This window comes from Siphateles boraxobius, unplaced genomic scaffold (assembly GCF_051911475.1).
Source record: "Siphateles boraxobius isolate OS27281-9 unplaced genomic scaffold, OSU_SipBor_1 97, whole genome shotgun sequence".
Classification (NCBI taxonomy): Eukaryota; Metazoa; Chordata; class Actinopteri; order Cypriniformes; family Leuciscidae; genus Siphateles; species Siphateles boraxobius.
Genome location: NW_027509227.1, coordinates 767501 through 780000, shown reverse-complemented (window position 1 = coordinate 780000; position 12500 = coordinate 767501). Strand labels below are relative to the sequence as shown.

The window sequence follows — 12500 nt, the reverse complement described above, 5'->3', positions numbered from 1 at the left end:
CTCACACATCTCTATATGTCCACAAACAATGCAAATGTTGTTTTGAAAAAGACACTTATGTTGGATGGGACACTATTGGATACAGGACATTGACCGGAGTATTCATGCAGTTCAGTTTTAAAGAGCCAAATTTCACCAAGTTACTATATGATAATATTAGAGAAGTTGATTTACTCTTAGTAGCTCTTTATCTTTTTAAGTTGAGAATTAACTGGTCATATTCAAGTCAAAAATATTAACTTAAATTCATTAATTTATACCAATAAAACTCACTTTTATGGGTTAAATCAAGTAAAAACAAAAACCTCTGAAAGAATTACAAGTTACCAATTTTTACAGTATACACTCTTAAGTTTACATTTAAGCTCCAAAACAACACAAAGCACCATATGAGTGCAATGCCTCTGTATGAGAAACCAACTGAAATCTTACAGTAATCATTGGTAATCTCTGCTGCAGCTCTGAAACATACAGTATATTCATATATATTCAAATATAGTGCGTCAAAACATCTCATGCCAAACATCACGGTTTGTCTTGCATCCTATTGCAATGTGACAAACTGTGTGCATATTCAGACAGTAAAGGGATTTGAGCACCAGAGCGGAGGGAAATTTTCTAGCACATAAAAACGTAAATTTCAGTCAGTTTCTCACACAAAGATATCATATGACTGCAGATCAGGAGTTTCGTTGATTGCTTCATACATCTAGCCTGGTTAAAAGCAGACGCTTCTCAGCCGTAACGGAGTTAGGGTCTGGAGAAGGTTCATTCACAGCTCACTTCCAAAGGGGCGTCGCCAACGGACGTCACTCAAATGCCTCTGGGCGCAATTGGATAGACCTTAAACCAATCAGATCGATCGTAATCTTGTAAAGCCCGCCTCAACGTTTGTGATTGGTGCCTCGATTTGGAAAGATTAGAAATGAGCTTGAATGGGCTCTTCGCCAGACTAACTTGCAGAGCAAATCTTAATTTGACGGAAGTTCGTCTGGGTTTTCCCAGGCTATCATACTTCAGCTACACCAGAAATAATACACTATAAATTTTTGCCCTCAAAAATTCACCAAAAATGTAACGTGACTCCACCTTCTGTAGAGTTCTTAATTCCTCAGATTAAAATTCATTGATATTTACAAGATGAGATTTTAGATTTTAGAAAAAAAAATAATTTCAGAATTGGTTTAGGCCTGAAATTGTTTGATCCAAAAGTTTATTTCCAGTTTTCCAAAATACACTTCTGTTATATTCAAAAATTGATTAACATATATCTTAAAATGGAGAGATAGATTTATAAAGCTGTCTAAACAAACAAACAAACAATTTCTCCATGCTCCAGCTCGCCATGTTTTTTCTGCAATAGCGAATAAATAAAATGTAATTTTTTATGGAAGCTTGTTTCTGCCACTGTATAAAAATCAGATAATTAAAAAAAAACTATTTTCAATTTCTATAAACAATTCAGACAATTGTAAGTTTACATCTCAAAATTCTGAGAAAATACCCTGAATTAAAAAAAAAGGTCACAATTACCTTTTTTATTTTCTATTCCGTGTCGGAAACAAGCTTCCATATATTTTAATTTAAGATCAATTCAACTTTCCCCATGAAGAGCAGTGATAACTAATGAATCCAGCCAGTCAGCTCCAGTTGTATGCTGTGATGTTCTGCAGAACCTGTACCAGAGCCGGTTTGTGGGCCTGGCGTCGATGGCCTCTCCGTCGAGGAGCTCTCAGGCCCGGCGCCGCTGTAAGGATGTGTCTCGGCTCGGCTCGGCTCACGCTGAAGCGCTGGCTCTGCCCCGATCCACCAGTGACACGGATCTGGTGTCCCTGCAGACCCGGTCCACCCTGACAGTCAGCTCCTCCCTCTTCTGCCTCGGCCAATCAGAGGACATCGTCATCAGCTGGGACGTCACCGAGGAGGTGGACGCCGGAGACTGGATCGGCATGTACCTTATCGGTGAGAATACTTCATTAACAGTCAACCTATATGGCTTTATCAGCAGCCAACATTGTGAAACGTTATGTAAGCAATAAAGTACTCGAGGCTGTGTGGTGAATGAGTCTGAAGGGTGTTGTTAGGCACCGCTTATTCACCATAATGCACTAGCCTCGAGTACTTTATAGCTTTTATAAAACGGCTACCACACAAAACAAATATTAAAGTCAAAAAATATGTATTGCTGCAACTTTCATGAAGTAAAATCACTAAAAGCCTTCGTTCCGCTGGAAAAAAATAGTCCCTGACCGTGAACAGCAACAGAAGCTACGTTACATTATTTCACCGTTAGATGTATGGAGCTAGAAATGTGTCTTTATTACATGCGAGAAAATTAATGATCTGAGAAAGAAAAAAAAAAGTTTGAGAGAAAAAGTTATCACACTGATAGCAAAAAAGCATTTCATGAGAGAAAAAATAATATTTGAGAGATAAAGTTTTCATACCAATAGCAGAAAATTATATTTGAGACTAAAAAAAGTTTTGAGAGAAAGTATTTTCTCATAGAACATAAAAAAATATAAATTTAAATTTTTTTAAATTATTTCTGAGAAAAAAAATCTCTCACAAAATACTTCTCAAATATATATTTTTTGCTATCAGTGTGAAAACATTTTATTTGACATATTATGCCCCTTTTCACAAAATGTAATATACATCTATGGTGTCCCCAGAATGTGTCTGAAATTTCAGCTCAAAATACCCCAGAGATCATTTATTATAGCTTGTCAAATTTGCCCCTTTTTGAGTGTGAGCAAAAACATGCCATTTTTTGTGTGTCCCTTTAAATGCAAATGAGCTGTTCAGTTCAGAAGAGGGCGGAGTCTTTACACGAGCTTCAGAAACTCCAGCAATAACAAGACAGGCCAATCTCACTCATCCAGAATCCCAGAATAACCGGTAGCGAGTGCAGCCGTACGGAGAGACTCAGGAATAGTTTCTGAATGTTAGTGGAGACATTTATGTAGTTGTTGTGGAGTTACATTGATCATCTCATCATCATGTCTAACCTTTACACAAGTGGCCACGGTTCCTTGCAGAGAAAGGCTTACAAAGCAAAGTTACTGGGTTTCACTTTTCACATGTTCTGGGTTGGTAGAAGCACCAGACCCGATTATAGCACTTAAACACAGGAAAAGTTAGATTTTCATGATACAGTCAAACCAAAAATGCAGACACCAAATACAATTTTTTTATACTAATGTGTGCAGGACACTAAAGTTCCTTTCTGTAAGAGAGGAGGGCAAAATAAAGTAAACTGTGACATATTATCCCCAAAAATTCTTCATACAGCGGACTAAAAAATAAAATTGATAAAAATTTGGGAGCAAAAATGATTCGGACACTTGAGCTGATCATGTTTTGCTGAAGTGTTTTTTTCTTTAATAACTAATGCACCTTTTTACACCACAGACTGAACAACATGAAGCATTGCTTGGTAACTGGTTGAGTTAAACTGGTATTATCTAATTGTGTAGTTAAATTTAACAGCTGACAGATATTCAACATAATTCATGTGTGAGAGTCTAACAGAAGGACGGACAAAACCAGTGAAATATCAGTTCTTGTCATATGTTATTACCATTGTCTAGCGAATAAACTGTGATAATGTGAGAAATGTTGAAGGTGTCTGAATAAATTTTGGTTTGACTGTATATCTCCTTTAAACGTCTGAACGGATACACAGATAATAGCAGAACAAGCTGCCTTTCACTGTTACTGACCAGCTTTTCTTTCTTTTCTTCTATTATAGATGAGGTTCTGTCAGAAAACTTTCTGGACTACAAGAGTCGTGGAGTGAGCGGCTCGCACAAAGGCCAGATCGTGTGGAGGATCGACGCCAGCTTGTACTTCATGGAGGGTAAATATTCCTCGTCCCGTCTCGTTCTGACTGTGTGTCTCCGTCTTTCATTAATGCCTCAGGGTTTAGAGCACACTTATTTCTCTGTCAAACAAGTATCAAATAAATGCAATCTACAGTCCAGCCACAGATGCAAGATGGACTTGATCATCTTCAGGATTAAAACCGCTTCAGAACTCACCGTATTTCAGATATTTCAGAAAGTCTCCCGCTTTGATCTGAGAATGTGTGATCACCTCGACTCACACATGCTGTTCCAGCGTGATTATATAAATCTGCTTCCATGCATCTCTTTCTATATCTCCAAACCAACCGGATTCAGATTTTCAGCTTTTGAAGTTCCTCGCCATATGCAATAACTTCATATCAGTTTCCTGAAGCCTCTGTCTCCTCATGCTGTGCCATGAAACCAGATCGCGAAATACTGTGCATCTAAAGCTGTAGATTTGAACCGTCTGATCAATCTAGTGTTAATATGATGTATGAATGCGGTGAAAGACACAATTATTGGTCACAGTTTTTATTAAGTGTCTTTAACTACTATGTAAAAACATTAAATTAATAATTCTATACAATGCACGTATGTATATATTCACTTATACATGTACATGTTTGTACATTGTACTTTTATTATTAATACCTTAACCCACCCTTAAACCAATAGCAGCACAAGTGTTCTGCATTAAAACATCAACACAATAAGCACATTGTGCCTGGCAATTATTGGTAACAATTTATTTTACAATGTTATTGTTATGATTTCCATTACACGAGAGTAGATGTTAAAACTTCATGCTGATTTGTACTCGGCTTTCGCCAAGATAAGCACCAACTAAGACGTAGCTTTACAGTAACCTATGCTTCTCCATCCATTTACGCTTCTTTCCATATGGTGATGTAAATCTCCTTCTGTCTGGTGTTAACACGCGTCAGCACACACAACGGCTGCAACCACAGTGCGGTCCCCCCATGACAACCGTCTGGATTGAGCAGAGTAGGGAACATCTCTAGGGTCTTCAAGTAGGCACCTTCCGTCCTCAGTGTTTCGTCGACTAGCCCACGACACCTCAAGAGGGCTCGACAGTGTCTCTGGCGTCCCAGAGTCACCCCCCTCCGTCCCCCACTCAACTCAGCCCAGCTTACTGACCTCTACTTCCCTCTTGCTGCTGAGACCTAACCACAATCTCACAATCTCTCCGCAACACAACCATACGCGCCAACCCGTTTGACTAAGGCTGTCGAGCCCCACTGGTGCGTTAATATGCAGTTTCAGTGGCAACGGTTCCGTATGGCATACCACCTACCACAAAACACAATATCTGCCCAACCACCCGTCATTCACGCAATATACAGAGGAACGTAATGACTGTAAATACTATAGAACCTATACAAATAAACCAACAGACTCTTCAAGTTTTCAAGAATTAGTTACATAGTAATAACAGTAAATTATGCATAATTACATGCAACTAACCCTCAACCAAATCCTAATCCTACCCTAACCCTATAGTAAGTACATGTAGTTTATTAATATTACTCAGTACTTAAATATATAATTACACTGTAACACTGACAGCTTAAAATAAAGTGTAACCCAATTATATAGTTTAATGTAAGTACATAGTAGCTAAAGACTCTTAATATAAAGTGTGATCCAATTATTATATAAATCAATAATAGTTACATAATACATCATACACTTGCTGAATTCAGAAATTGCAGCATGATAAATCCAACTTAATTCATCTCTGGTGGATGAGAAACATTAATTAACTAGTTATACGTACGTATTTACATATAAACATTCACACAGATTTTGATATGCTTGTGTTTTATGAATGAAGCCCAAAGAAATGAACAGTTCGTTTGTAGCTGGTGGTTTATTTGAAGCTTTTATCACAAATAATAATCTAAAATAGAGGTGGAAAAATAATGCGTTGTTATATGCATAAAATAATGACTGTTATGCATGTTCAAAAATAATTAACACAATTATTGGGGTGTCCATTTCTCTTCCTGGGGCTTTGCTGATGTTTTTCTTCCTCTTAATTTATGGTTTAGATCTATTAAATATTACAAAAGTATTACAAAAGCCTGTCACGACACACACACAGGGAAACAGTAGATCCAAATGCAGTATGTTTAATGGGTAATCCGTACACGTAATCCAGTCCAGGCAAGGGTCAAACACCGTAAAAGCAATCCAAGAACAAAACAACAAAAACGAGAAACGAGCAGAAACAAACCTCAGAAGTGTGGGGACATAAAATACAACGACTCCGTACACATACTAACACAGACAGGGAATATATACACACACATCTAACAAGACTAACAATGAACAGCTGGGAACAATGATGACGTGGAACAGCTGAGTGCAATGAACTGATGAGTGACAGTGACAGACAGAATGCTGGGAAATGAAGTCAATAGTGAAGGACACCGTGATAACGAGGACCTCTAGTGGACACCTGGGGAACACAAACCCAACACTGTGACATAACCCCCCCTCTACGGAGCGGCTACCAGACGCTCCAAGACAAAACACACAACACAAGAGTTCAGGAGGGAGGTGGAATGGTGGAGGATCAGGGGGAGGGATGGGGGGCCAGGTCCATGAAAGGGAACAGAAACAGGGGGTGATGGTATAGCCGGGGGCCAGGGCGAAGCAGACAGTCCATCGGGCGGCCAGGGTGAAGCAGACAGTCCATCGGGCGGCCAGGGCGAAGCAGACAGTCCATCGGGCGGCCAGGGCGAAGCAGACAGTCCATCGGGCGGCCAGGGCGAAGCAGACAGTCCATCGGGCGGCCAGGGCGAAGCAGACAGTCCATCGGGCGGCCAGGGCGAAGCAGACAGTCCATCGAGCGGCCAGGGCGAAGCAGACAGTCCATCGGGCGGCCAGGGCGAAGCAGACAGTCCATCGGGCGGCCAGGGCGAAGCAGACAGTCCATCGGGCGGCCAGGGCGGTGAAGACCCCTCGGGAGGCCAGGGCGGTGAAGACCCCTCGGGCGGCCAGGGCGGTGAAGACCCCTCGGGAGGCCAGGGCGGTGAAGACCCCTCGGGCGGCCAGGGCGGTGAAGACCCCTCGGGCGGCCAGGGCGGTGAAGACCCCTCGGGCGGCCAGGGCGGTGAAGACCCCTCGGGCGGCCAGGGCGGTGAAGACCCCTCGGGCGGCCAGGTCGAGGGCGACCATGGCACAGGAACAGCAACAGACATCGGCTCATGAACAGACACCGGCTCATGCACTGGAACAGGCACTGGCTTTGGAACAGACATTGGCTCCAGCTCTGGAACAGGCACTGGCTCTGCCTCCGGCTCTGGAACAGGCACTGGCTCTGCCTCCGGCTCTGGAACAGCAGACACTGGCTCCGGCTCTGGAACAGACACTGACTCTGCCTCCGGCTCCGGAACGGGAACTGGCTCTGCCTCCAGAACAGGCACTGGTTCTGCCTCGGGCTCTGGAACAGGCATTGGCTCTGCCTCCGGCTCTGGAACAGGCACTGGCTCTGCCTCCGGCTCTGGAACAGGCACTGGCTCTGCCTCCGGCTCTGGAACAGCAGACACTGGCTCCGGCTCTGAAACAGGAGACAATGGCTTCGGCTCTGGATCAGCAGACACGGGCATGTCCAGGATCCGAGCCAGACGCTCCAGATAGTCCGTAAGTGCCTTGGCGGCCACACAAATGGCCATTTCCGGATCTGTCTCTGACTGGGCAGACTGGACGTGCTCAGTCTCTGACTGGGCAGACTGGACGTGCTCAGTCTCTCGCTGGGCAGACGTGACGTGAACAGTCTCTCGCTGGGCAGACGTGACGTGAACAGTCTCTCGCTGGGCAGACGTGACGTGAACAGTCTCTCGCTGGGCAGACGTGACGTGAACAGTCTCTCGCTGGGCAGACGTGACGTGAACAGTCTCTCGCTGGGCAGACGTGGCGTGAACAGTCTCTGGCTGGGCAGACGTGACGTGAACAGTCTCTCGCTGGGCAGACGTGACGTGAACAGTCTCTCGCTGGGCAGACGTGACGTGAACAGTCTCTCGCTGGGCAGACGTGACGTGAACAGTCTCTCGCTGGACAGACGGGACGTGAACAGTCTCTCGCTGGGCAGACGTGACGTGAACAGTCTCTCGCTGGGCAGACGGGACGTGAACAGTCTCTCGACCACCTCCTCCACTGCGACCTCCACGGGTCCCGCGAAACTTGACTAATCGGGTCCCCTTAAATAACTCCCTTCTCTCCCGCTCGGTAGCTGGGGAGGAGATGTTAAAAAACATACCGCTGGATCTGAGTTGACGGAGTCGTTCTGTCACGACACACACACAGGGAAACAGTAGATCCAAATGCAGTATGTTTAATGGGTAATCCGTACACGTAATCCAGTCCAGGCAAGGGTCAAACACCGTAAAAGCAATCCAAGAACAAAACAACAAAAACGAGAAACGAGCAGAAACAAACCTCAGAAGTGTGGGGACATAAAATACAACGACTCCGTACACATACTAACACAGACAGGGAATATATACACACACATCTAACAAGACTAACAATGAACAGCTGGGAACAATGATGACGGGGAACAGCTGAGTGCAATGAACTGATGAGTGACAGTGACAGACAGAATGCTGGGAAATGAAGTCAATAGTGAAGGACACCGTGATAACGAGGACCTCTAGTGGACACCTGGGTAACACAAACCCAACACTGTGACAAAGCCTTATTTTAGTGTTACCCAGTTATGAAATAAATGGGATGTTTTGTGCTATCTTTCCTAGATATTTTTCTATATAATACAATACCACCACAATACCACATTTTAGGATTGGCCTTAAATGTCACAAAAAAACAATTGCGCCACTTAAGCTACATTATCTGTGTGTGTAAGTGGAAACAGTCTGTAAATAAATGGCTCTGCATTATTCAGGTGCATCAACCAGGTGTGTGTGAGAACCGGGAAGTGGGACAGTCATGAAAACACCACTTTTAGGTGTAGTAACTAAATAAGACACACACACACACACACACACACATATACGCACACACCAACACGCACGCACACTCACTCGCGCACGCACGCACGCACATACTCACTCACTCACTCACACACTCACTCACTCACACACACACACATACACACACACACACACACACACACACACACAAACACACACACACACACACACACACACACTCACTCACTCACTCGCACACACACATACACATCTGAGATCCTCTGACAGCACATCACTCCACTGGTTCATCATACTGTACATGACATAACAGATGTATCATATCTGTTTAGCTACCATATGCCACACACACACACACACACACACCACACACACACACACACACACACACACACACACACACACACACACACACACACACACATGCTCACACACACCAGCAGGGAGCCTTCAGAAATGAGATTGAGTTGAAATGCACCCTGGGAAACCCGTCATGTAATTCTGTTGAGTTTCGCATCGGCTTTAGCAAGTCAGCTTTCATTACACGGATCCGGGGATGATATTCATACACACTTTTCCTCAACAAACTCCATGCTACTTCCATTACTGTTTGGATGGTGATCGTATTATGATTTTTAAGCCATGTCTGTATCATGGTTATACCGTGGTATTATTTGAAGCATCTTGGAGTACCAGTGAAATACCATAGTATAAACATGATAATTTTCTTGTTCTATGGTAAACTAGCATTCAAACGTTTGGGGCCAGTAAAATGTTTAATGTTTTGAAAGAAACCTCTTCTGCTCACCAAGGTTGTATTTATTTGATTACAGTAAAAATAGTGAAATATTATTCAAATGTAAAACAGCTGTTTTCTATGTGAATATATATTAAAATGTAATTTATTCCTGTGAACAAAGCTGAATTTTCAGCATCATTACTCCAGTCTTCAGTGTCACATGATCCTTTAGAAATCATTATAATATGATGACTTAATGCTCAAGAAACATTTATGATTATTATCAATATATTATCAATGATTGGTAATTTGTGTCATTAGTATTACAACACAAACTCAACTTTTGATTTCTGCATTTATTTTGAGATTTTGAGGAGATTTTCTGCTGTTTTCCCCTCAGCTCGTAAACACTGGATCATTGTGTCTCTTGACCTTCATGTCATTCATTCCTGTGTTTCTGTTCATTCCTGTGTTTCTGTTTCATTCCTGTGTTTCTGTTTCATTCCTGTGTTTCTGTTCATTCCTGTGTTTCTGTTTCATTCCTGTGTTTCTGTTTCATTCCTGTGTTTCTGTTTCATTCCTGTGTTTCTGTTCATTCCTGTGTTTCTGTTCATTCCTGTGTTTCTGTTCTTGGCAAATCCAAGATGGCGCCGAGGCAGGGCGCCGTAGCAAGAGCTCTTCTATGTGCTGTCTGTTTTATATTTGTTTTTGTTTTTGATGCACTTGCCACTTTAAGCTATGGCCGTGAGACACTTCTGAGGATTCGTGAGGAAGTTTGTGGATTGTCATCTGTCAATACTGGTCTGAGGTGTACTGATTTTGATGCGTGCCCCATTCGAGGCAAGTGAGGCCAGGAGTCGGGTCGCGAAGGTTCGGGAACAGAGTGAAGGGACATGGACGGAGGTATCGCCTCACACGCCGTACATCTGAGCCCCTGAGCGGGGATGCTACAGGCTACCAGCGGCGGAAGCGCAGACACCGAGGGAAGCGAGGGGGGTTGCTTGTGAAGCTGCGCAGCCGCCAGTCGAGGATCCCGCTGCCGTCCATCTACCTGGCGAATGTCCAGTCATTGCCGAACAAAACGGACGACCTGCTGAGCCGCATTAAGACCCAACCCGAGGCCCCGGACTGCTCCGTGTTTTGTCTGACAGAGACGTGGCTACACAGCGGCGTGCCGGACTCTTCTTCCCAGCCGCTGGGTTTCTCTGTCCAACGCTCGGACAGGGTGAAGGAGCGTACCGGGAAATCGAAGGTTGGAGGTGTGTGTTTTCTAATTAACGAACTTTGGTGCACGGATTGTGTCATCGTGAACAAAACTTGCAACGTTAATTTGGAATGTCTTATTTTGAAATGCCGCCCCTTTTATCTCCCACGGGAGTTTTCGGTAATGTTCCTGTGTGGTGTTTACATTCATCCGTGGGCGGACATTTCTGTTGCCTTGCGGGATTTAAGTGACATTGTACACAAATTTGAGAACTCCCATGTTAATGCTGGTTATAGTTGCTGGTGATTTTAATAAGAGTAATTTTAAAACTGCTTTTCCCAACTACTATCAGCATGTTAAACATCCAACTAGGGGAGCACATATTCTGGATCAGTGTTACAGTAATGTAAAATCTGCTTATCAATCTAGTCTCAGACCAGCCTTTGGAAAATCAGATCACTCCTCTGTGTTACTTCTTACTACATATATACAGAGGAGTAAACGATTAAAACCTTCGTCATGTATTGTCCAGTGCTGGACAAAGGAGAGTGAAGTGAGAAACTACAAGGATGCTTTGATGCTACTGATTGGTCTGTGTTCCATTCAGAAAATTTGGATGAGTATTGTGATGCAGTGACTGGGTACATTGATTTCTGCATTGATTGTTGTGTTCCAAAAAAGGTAACAAAACGGTATGCTAACCAGAACCCGTGGTACAATGGTGATGAGAATAAGAAAATACAGTACAACAGCGGGCCGCGGCTTTTAAATCTGGTAATGCAGCTGCTTATAAGCTGTCCAGATATTCTTTGGAGCGGTCAATTAAAGCTGCTAAACGAGCCTATGGAGCTAAGATAGAGGGATATTTTATGGAGGCGGACCCACGACGTATGTGGCAAGGGTTACATTCTATTACCTCTTGGAAACCTAAAGGAGGATCCATCACTAATGTTGACCCATCCTTGCCAAACGAACTGAATGAGTTTTATTGTCGTTTTGAGATTGGAAATGTTGAACCTGTTGTTTTTCCTGCTTGTAATGAGCAGAGTTTTACCATCATTCAGGAGGACGTTCAGAGGATCTTGTCCAGGACGAAGGTTAGGAAGGCACCTGGACCGGACGGTATTCCTCCTCGTGTCCTTAAACTGTGCTCCGAGCAACTTAGTCCTGTTCTGACTGATCTTTTCAACATGTCACTGGTGAGGTGCACTGTTCCAGTTAGCTTTAAAAGATCATTTATAATTCCAGTGCCCAAGAAGACACCTGTGACGAGTCTGAATGACTATCGGCCAGTGGCCCTCACATCTGTCTTGATGAAAACTTGAGCGGCTGGTGTTGGACTTTATCAAAGATCAAATCCCTGTGTCTGTGGACCCACTACAATTTGCATATAGAAAAAACAGAAGTGTTGAGGACGCCATTTACTTTGCTTTGAACTCTGTCTACAACCATCTAGATGTACACAAATTCATTCCTGTGTTTCTGTTTCATTCCTGTGTTTCTTTTTCATTCCTGTGTTTCTGTTTCATTCCTGTGTTTCTGTTTCATTCCTGTTTCTGTTCATTCCTGTCTTTCTGTTCATTCCTGTGTTTCTGTTTCATTCCTGTGTTTCTGTTTCATTCCTGTGTTTCTGTTTCATTCCCGTGTTTCTGTTTCATTCCTGTGTTTCTGTTCATTCCTGTGTTTCTGTTTCATTCCTGTGTTTCTTTTCATTCCTGTTTCTGTTTCAT

The 12500-nt window shown here is 43.2% G+C and overlaps 1 protein-coding gene across 1 annotated transcript in view; it reads left to right on the top strand.

The window, feature by feature from the left end:
• hecw1a (HECT, C2 and WW domain containing E3 ubiquitin protein ligase 1a) overlaps positions 1 to 12500 on the top strand; it is a 115906-nt gene that overhangs the window by 6655 nt on the left and 96751 nt on the right. Inside the window, exons 2-3 of the mRNA XM_077224972.1 lie at positions 1674 to 1962; positions 3755 to 3862. Coding sequence (XP_077081087.1) covers positions 1674 to 1962; positions 3755 to 3862 — 397 coding nt within the window. The remainder of the gene's footprint in view (positions 1 to 1673; positions 1963 to 3754; positions 3863 to 12500) is intronic.